An 8,986-nucleotide genomic window follows, 5' to 3' on the forward strand; every position below is an offset into this window, starting at 1 on the left:
GCATTCAAACCAGGGTCCGAAGAGCCCTGCATAGTGGGACAGCCCCTCTGGGACACGTGAATTCGAAAAGTCCTGAATTTGAAGACACTCTTCTATTGAAGATGGTGATGGTGACTCATGTTTCATGTCTTTGCACCACCCGTTACCATCCGGCCCAGCGCAGCCTGAGCCCGCCGGCCCGCGGTGGAGGTGGTGGTCTCCGGCCAGCCCTGGCAGGCAGGGCCCGCCGGCAGCGGGGCCGGGGGCGCCGCGCCCCGTGGCTGCAGCTCTTCAGGCCCCAGCTCTCCTCGCACCCCGGCCGCCGCGCTCCCCCGGGGCCCGGCCACGCGTTGGCCCCGGCCCCCAGGGCGCTACCGCGGCCCGCCGGCGGGCCCCAGCGCCGCTCCGGCCCCCCAGCCCCGCCGACGGGGACCGTCCCCCTTCGCCGCCGGCCGGAGCGGGGCGGCGGGGAGCTGCCGGCCGGGGGTCGCTTGTCCGCGGCGCGCTCCGCCGCCGGGAGCCCCTCCGCCTGGCCCTGGGACCCCCCGCCCCTCCTGCCCCTCCTGCCCCTCCTGCCCCTCCTGCCCCTCCTGCCCCTCCTGCCCCTCCTGCCCCTTCGCCTGGCGCTGGGATGTGGCGGCGGCCCGTTCCTCATGGAAATAGCGGTTTGTGTAACTGAGTTGACGTTTGGCCTCGATACCTGTATCTCCTGATAACTGAAACAAATTTCTAAAATAAATATTGTACTTTGATCTTCCAGCCCTGCATTTTTAATGACAGCTCTGAACATCACTTCATTAAGAATACATTTCAGGAGACTGAAATGCTCCGAGTTTGAACACTAATTATTTGTACAGAAAATTATAACTGCAACGTTTCATTATTCAGCCCATTGGTTTCTTCCAGAAATGAGAAATTATTCTCGATTTTTAAGTAACGTGCTTTCTTGGATGCAGATTTATGGCATTTCTACTGCGGCATCTGTACAGACACTTAGCCAACTTTCCACTAACTCTTTTGTAACGTGACAAATCGTTCTGGTTCATCGAGATACCTGGGGAAATAACGTACCTTAGAATAACGTACCTGGGGGAAACCTCGGGATGTTCAGTGTCTCCTGAACTACCTACCGACTCTCATTTCGTTTATAAGCGTTTTTCAGATCATAATCCTGGCAATTATTTGATAAAACGAATTAACAAAAATCGAGGTAGGAATTAAATCGGGCACCTCGTAGGAGTCCGGTGTTGGCACAAGTTTGGGAATGTAGAAGTTTAGGGACGGCGCAAGTGCGAGCGCCGCCGTTTCGCTTCTCCGGCGGGTCATTGCTCCTCCAGGGACCGCGGTGCGGATCAGGGGCCCCGTCGGGGTCCACCCTCGGCTCCGACTGTCGTGGCGGCAGCTCAGACGGGGGGGAGGCGGGTGCGCTCCTGCCCCGGTGCGGCTCCAGCGGCGCGGATGCGAACTTGGCCAGGGAGCCCGGGGCACCCGACGACTGCGGGCGGCTGGCTGTGCGCGGCTGTCCGCTGCTCTGCGCGGCTGTGCGCGCCCTCCCGGCTGCACTGCCGGCCCGGGGCTCGCTGCGGTTCCCCCTCTCCGCCATGTCCCGTGCGGACGCGGCGCGGCCCCCGGCGGATCGCGCACCGGCGGTGCCGGGGGCGTTTGCGTGCGGTGGGTGGCACAGCGCTGGAGGGAGGTGCTGAGCCCCGCGAGGGGCTCCCCCGCCCCGCAGGGGGACCCCGCCGCCCGCAGCCTCACGGCCCGCCGGGGTCCGCAGGCGGGCCGCGGCTCCTGCGGCCGTGGCGAGCCCTGCCTCGGTGCATCAGTGCGTGGGAAGGGCTGGTGCGGGGCGCTCATCTCCCTGCTACCGACCCGATGCAGCGGTTACCTGGCACAGGGGAAGAGCTTGAAGTGGCTGCTGCGTAAGGGATCGGTGTTATAAGGCGTCGAGCTTTTACTTCTCCCCAGGACTCAATACGGAGCCGTGGGAGAGGACTTGGCACTTTAATCCCTTCAAAGAAACCGATCTAATTCAAGCCCTACAACTCTTGGAAGTCTTTGAGCGGACTGTGATTGTTTCCACAGGAAAGCCAGATAAAGATCTCTGTGTGCTGGCGTTTAACGAGACTTCAGTGGCAGTGTGAATACAATTGAACCCGGCGACTGCGGGGAGGATCAAGTTACCTGGGCAAACAGCTCCGGAGGACCAGAGCCAGCCGGCATCTGCCCGAGAGGGCACCCCCCACCCCACCCCCCCCCGCCCCAAGATAGAGCTGAACGTCCTCTTTTGGTACCTGGCCAAACAGGCCGGCTTACACGTTTGCGCTGGCCTCGGAGCAGATGGGGAAGCGGCGAGGAGGGGAGCGCGGTGCCGGGCGGGCCCGCGAAGGGGCGCGGGGGGCCCGGGACGTCGCGGAGGGACCCGGGGGGGTCCGGAGCCCCGCCTGCCCCTCGCTGGGTGGCGAGTGCGACGGCGAGGCCCCGCCAGCTCTGCCACCTCCGAGCGCAGCAGCAGGCGGTGGCGTTAAGCTGTGACCCAGATGTGCCCGGTGGCGGTTACCGGCGCAATAGCTTTGCACATGGTCGGAAGAAAAGCGGGTTAGCTTCTTCGTAGACACACACGTACATACTTGTACATACAGGCCGAAAGGTGAGGGGTGAGGGACTAGAGCCCGCGGGGCCCAGTTCGGCTTTGTGGCAGGAGGTGGGCGAGAGGGTGGCGGCAGAGACCCAGTGACAGCGTCCGTGGTCCCCAGCTGCCCCCGGAGCTGCCCTCACCCACGGCCCAGGCCAGGCATCCCGCCTCCAGAAACGCTCTCAGGGGAGCCTCGGAGACTCCTGTCTTCCTTTAAAGAAATTACGTATTTTATACCCGGCTCCCGCTAGGGAGGAGGAAACTTTTCCGTCGGGTTTCTTGTCTGGCCGGTCTGTCGGTGTGTCCGTCTGCGGGAGCGCTTTGCCCCGGCGGCCCCCGCCGAGCCCAGCTGGCCCAGAGAACACGGGGCTAGCGCCGGCTGAGGGAGGCGAGACCGAACCGGCTACCAGAGGGGAAAATGTGCGGTTGTTTGCGGAGTCACATCGAGGGCATATCCCTCAGCCTCGGGGGAAGGGCGGGCGGAGGGAGGGAGCGGGGAGGAACCACCGACAATTACTCTGGGGAAGTTTTACGACTCGGATCGACAAGCCCCTATCAGGTGAACTCGCTGTGCTCCTAATGTTACTTTGGGTCATCAAACACTATCAGCGGAATCCGGAGGCAGATTTCTCGGGCGATAACAAAGACACATTGTCACTTTAGGGCTCTGCCACAAATCCTTAATTGCAAAAAAAAAAAAAAAAAGGGGGGGGGGGGAAATCCAGTGTCTTGCACATCCAATGCGAGGGTCTCCAGGCGGTAAGGGGTCCTTTGATCAAGAAAATCCAATTATTTGTGTATATACATTTCCCACATAGTGATTACTTCATTAATTGTCCCGCCTTTATCTCCTCCCTTCCCATCCCCCCTAATAATCAGTTCTTTTATCCAGACCAACAAACACACCATAGGAGCTTTGTGGATTCAAAGGATTTGCTTTCGCTTCTGAAAGAGCCGCTATTCTTTGATGATTGGGTAGCGGCAAACTTCAAAGCCATAAATCTTCCCTCTGACTGGCTGGCGGCCCAGCAAAGTCCTTATCAAATTCTTGGAGGTGATCCTGGTGCAGCCAGACAGTCCGCGGAGATCGCGCAGCGCGGGGGGTGGGACAGGCACCGAGGCGAAGGGATCAGAGGGAAGGGGAGAGAAAGAGAGACAGAAACTGGGCAGCTCCTCGTCTTCCCCTCGGCGTCCCCATGCCTCGGCGGTGCCCCGGCGCCTTCCCCTCGCCCCGGGCGCAGTAGCCATGGCCGCGGTGGCGGTCCTCCGCAACGACTCCCTCCAGGCTTTCCTCCAGGTCAGTACCCGCGCCCGGGGGGGCTGTGCGGCGCCGCGTCCCACGACTGTGACCGGCGTTGCGGGGGGGCAGCCGGCGCCTGGCGCCCCCCTCCCGGGGCTTCACCCCGCGGGCGGTGGGTAGGGGCCCCCGCGGGGGTGGGCAGGCGGGGCTCGGGCTCCTCCGGCCGGCAACTTCCCTCTCCCGCCAGGAGCCCCGGCGGTAGCTCCGGGCGGCCTCCCGGGGGTCGGGGGGGGTTGCGGGGGACGCGGGGCGGGGGCTGCCCCCTGCCCGCAGCGGCCGCTTCCCCGGCGCCCCCGGCCCAGCAGAGGCGTTGGGGCCGGCGGCACCGGCCGCAAGGCGGGACCGGTGTCGGGGCGGGGCAGGGGGGCCGGGCCCGTCCCGCCCGCTTGGCGGGCTGTGTTTTCGGGAAGTTGGGCGGCCGTGCGGGGAGCGGCGGGGCGCCGCCGACAGCGCAGGGCCCCGCGGCGCGGGCAGGGGCGCAGAAACTTTCCCGCGAGTCGGCGGCGACTAACGCCCTCTCCTCCCTCTTCCCCTCCCTCCCTGCCTCCCTCCCGCTCCGCGCAGGACCGCACCCCCAGCGCCTCCCCAGACTTGGCCAAGCACTCGCCCCTGGCTCTTCTGGCCGCCACCTGTAGCCGGATCGGACAGCCGGGCGCAGCGCCCTCGGATTTCCTGCAGGTCTCCTACGACCCGACGCTGGGATCCCCCTCCAGGATCTTCCACCCGTGGAGCGGCGAGATGCCGGCGCACTCCCCGGGGGGGCTGCCGCCGCCTCACCCCAGCCTGGGGCTGACCCCTCAGAAGAACCACCTGCAGCCCTCCTTCGGGGGGGCGCACGAACTGCCCCTCACCCCTCCGGCGGACCCCTCCTACCCTTACGAGTTTTCCCCCGTCAAGATGCTGCCCTCCTCCATGGCCGCCCTGCCGTCCAGCTGCCCCCCCGCCTACGTCCCGTACGCCGCCCAGGCCGCCCTGCCGCCCGGCTACTCCAACCTGCTGCCGCCTGCCCAGCCCTGCCGGCAGCTCTCGCCCAACCCGCCGCCCGAGGACATCCCCTGGTGGAGCATCCAGCAGGCAGGAGCCTCGGCCGGCTGCGGCCACCGCTTCCCCGCGGCCGCGGCGCTGCCGCGGAGCCTGGTGCTGGGCCACTCGGACTTCGCCCAGTACCAGACGCAGATCGCCGCCCTGCTGCAGACCAAGTCTCCCCTGGCGGCCACGGCCAGGAGGTGCCGCCGCTGCCGCTGCCCCAACTGCCAGTCGGCCGCGGGCAGCGCCCCGGAGGCGGAGCCGGGCAAGAAGAAGCAGCACATCTGCCACATCCCCGGCTGCGGCAAGGTGTACGGCAAGACCTCGCACCTGAAGGCGCACCTGCGCTGGCACACGGGCGAGCGGCCCTTCGTCTGCAACTGGCTCTTCTGCGGGAAGAGCTTCACCCGCTCCGACGAGCTGCAGCGGCACCTGCGGACTCACACGGGCGAGAAGCGCTTCGTCTGCCCCGAGTGCGGGAAGCGCTTCATGCGCAGCGACCACCTGGCCAAGCACGTCAAGACCCACCAGAACAAGAAGCTGAAGGCGGCGGCGGATGGCGTCAAGCGGGAGGACGGCCGTGACCTGTGACCGCCGGGCGGCGGGGAGGGACCGGCCCGGGACCGTCGGCGGCCGCCGCACCTGCGGGCCGAGCCGCGCCGCGGCGGGAACTCGGGCCCGGGCCGCCCCGCAGCCGGCGGCGGGGCGGGGCAGAGGGCGGTCGGCTTTCGGACTCGCTGCGGGCCCGGCGAGCGGGAGCTGGGCTGGGGGCGACGTCGGGGGGAGCCGCCAACCCTCCGGCCCGGGACTGGACGCTCGCAGGGCCCCAGGGCCGCCGCCGCCGCCGCGCACCCCCGTCCCAGGACAGGCGTCTTCACCGGCCCCGCCGCCCCGGGGCGCCGCCGAGGGGAGGCCGCAGCCCTTGGGGCGGGAGCGGGGCCGCCACCTCGGGGGCCAGGGATTGTGGGCGGCCGGGAGTGGGGCGGCAGCGTGGGCCCGGCCATCCCGGGGCCCGGCCCTCGGTGCTTTCAGGGGAAAAGACTGAAGTTTTGTGTACAGGTTATTTAATAGTTCTGTTTGAATACAAGTGTTTCTCTCCTCGTCCTCGGCCCCGTGCGGGGCTCCAGCATGAGATGTTTCTGTAAAGCGACCCGCGACTGCAGCGTGAAATAAACACGTTAACACAGGGGTTACGCAGGGACGGTCCCGCCGCGTCGGTTTCATTTGCTCGTCCCCGGGCTCCCCCCGCCCGCAGGGCGCCGGGGCCCCCCCGCGCGCGGCCGCCGCCTTCCCGCCATTTCCCGCTGAGGCGGCGGCCGGACCAAGCTTCATCGCCGCGGCCAAGTGGAGCTCAGCGCGCTGTGACCTGGGAGCTGCTCATGGTAAACACCTTTAAAATCCCTAGCTTCTTCGGACTGATGTTGGCCTCTCGGCTTGGGTTTTGTTTTTGTTTTGTTTTTTAACTATTGTCAGGTTTTGGTTTCCTACACGGGAAGCCGTGAGAGAAAAGAGAAACACATGGTGCCAATACCGGGAGTGAACGTACAGGTCAAGTACTACAGACTGGGATATACATTTGAGCAGAGATGGGCAGTAGTCTAATAATGCCCCTTCTCAGGCAGGTCCAGGCCACAGGGCCTGCGATAACCAGCCAGTCCCATCCTTAAGTAGTCCATGGCCGGGCACAGCCAAAACATGCTTTCCATATGCTAACTTTGTAAAATAGCAGAATTTAAGGGTGAGCTGCTTGTTATCCTCCCAGTGTGACGAAATGGCAGTCACTCTCCTGCACGGGAAGATATCTGGCACAAAACTGTGTTTAAAAGTACTTGGTAGAGAGTGACAGCTTTTAGGGTTCCTGTGTCTCATTGGGCATACATTCATTTTGGCACATTTCTTTTAAAATAATTACTGTTTTTACTGTAGGGAGTTCCCTATTTTGTCCTTGTTTTGTTTAAACTGAAATTTGTACAGAACAAATAAGGAAGCCGATCAGTAATTTGCTAAATTTTGCATTTTAACATAGAGAATATGTTATTTGCTCCTTATGTTTTTACCAAGTCAGCTTTATTTTCTGGTTCCCTAATGAGACAGCCAAATAAAAAGTGGCATCGAAACTTCACTGGGACTGATCTGGAACCGTTCAGCCTCAGACAAGTTCCTCTGGTGTCAATTGTCAAAAAAGCTTCCTCACAACCATAATGACAGATGCTTTGCCATGGACTTCTGAATCAAGAAAAACAGCAGCTCGATAAATATTTGTAATGACAGAACGTGTAAAACTGATGTGTTTGTGTGCCAAATACTGCAAAGAATCTATTCTCTCAGGAAATAATGAGATGAGACAATACCACCAGCACCCTCACATCTGAAATAATGAGAAGTTAATGGACAGTTACCACGGTACAGCTCCTTAACAATACTTCAATGTTTACGATTCTGAATTAATTTCCCACACCATATTCTTAGGGTCAACTTATTAAATTAATAACCAAGCAGTTATCTTCTTTACTACAGAAGAATCTTGTCAGAACCTTGAGAGAAATACGTTTACCTTCATTGGTTAGCATTCTTTTGCCAAAGATTTAGGCTCTAGAAGCATGTTGTTGAAGGATATTCAGTAGAAGATACCTTCTGGTGTTCCAGAATGGGCAACAGCAACGCAGGAAATAACTGATGGACCTGATCCAGAAGCCCGTAGTCAAAAAAGTCTTTGAGACAAAGTGCATTCCATTTACTACTGACACACAATTTAAATGTCATCAGGAATAACATAAAGTTTCTGCTTTTTAAAATGTTTAATGGCATGCAGTGGCAACCTTCCTTTCTTTGATAATTCAATTCCATTAAGAATGTAGTGTTACAGAATTCAGGACTGCTTTAAGAGAGTTCCTTTCACTAAATAGTCTTTCAATTCTGTGTTCAGGTCAGACCTACTTAAAATGGACAGTAATGGAAAGTGCTTTTGTTGGTAGCAGTAGAGGGGAAACGACAGTATCCCAGAGTACAAAAGGTCCACTTACAGAATAGAATAATGGACTTGGATGTTGCCACACAGTAATGGCCTTTCACTTTCACTAAGTAAGTGCCAAGATCAAGATGAAGTATTAGCGTGAGTTGAAGCAGTATATGAGATGGTTTCTGGCACACGTTTAGCCTGACTAAGAACTAGAGAACCATTCCTATTAGAGTAGATGTAACTAGTAGAAAATAGCCCGATAATTGTAGGCAAAATTATTTCTAAGCTGGACCATTATGGAAAGATTTTTCTCCAGTTGGATGACAAACTGAATTTACCCAGCATCTATGCTGTCTGGTCTAGCCAGACTACTTGGGGTTCCTACTCATTCCTCAAGACACAATGCGCACTGAAATACTGAAGTTTTACCACTCACTGAAGTGTGAGCCTGCAAGTAATGTAGGTTTTAAGCAAAAGACAGCCCGGGCAGTGCCAGCACCATCTCAAGGGAGTGGTGGTATCTGATCTAAGGGAAAAAAAAAAAAAAAGCAATGGCCTATGCACCTTGTATAATAGCTGTATAATGGCTACATTTAAAGCATGAAAGTGCACAGGTTAAAAATATGTATAGTCAAAATTAGTTAAATACCTGTCATGAGAGGGGGATGCATTTAAGTGAAAACCCAAGATGTCAAATGCCAATGAAAATTTTAATCTGTGAGAATAGTAAAAGAAAAATAAAATAAGGGATTCATGACACAAGGTAAGTAAAAGTAACAGTTTAGAATATAAAAAAAATTTATGAAACATTATTTCTCTCTAAAGCTTTTAAATAGTTCATTGGAAAAGGAGGACATATCCATCATAGCTGTTTCATATTCGCCTCTAAATAGCTAAATCATATGATAGCTTTTCAATGGAAATCGTTAAACTTTTATAGTAATATGGCATTTAAATATACATGTGACCTTTCTGATGTATGGGTAGAGCGTTACAAAAATATATTGCTTACATCTCAAGAATTTATTTCTAGTTGGCAAATTGCACCCTATAATAAAATTAACTTTTAATTTTGCATTCACAAAAT

At 57.9% G+C, this 8,986-nt stretch overlaps 1 protein-coding gene across 1 annotated transcript; it reads left to right on the forward strand.

Moving 5' to 3' along the window:
* Positions 1 to 3,659: 3,659 nt before the first annotated feature.
* Positions 3,660 to 6,139, forward strand: SP5 (Sp5 transcription factor). Its single transcript, XM_064451571.1, has 2 exons — positions 3,660 to 3,911; positions 4,479 to 6,139. The coding sequence occupies exons 1-2, from the start codon at positions 3,861 to 3,863 to the stop codon at positions 5,529 to 5,531; spliced, it is 1,104 nt and encodes a 367-aa protein (XP_064307641.1). The 5' UTR covers positions 3,660 to 3,860; the 3' UTR covers positions 5,532 to 6,139.
* Positions 6,140 to 8,986: the final 2,847 nt, after the last annotated feature.

Source organism: Phalacrocorax carbo, chromosome 5 (assembly GCF_963921805.1).
Source record: "Phalacrocorax carbo chromosome 5, bPhaCar2.1, whole genome shotgun sequence".
NCBI lineage: Eukaryota > Metazoa > Chordata > Aves > Suliformes > Phalacrocoracidae > Phalacrocorax > Phalacrocorax carbo.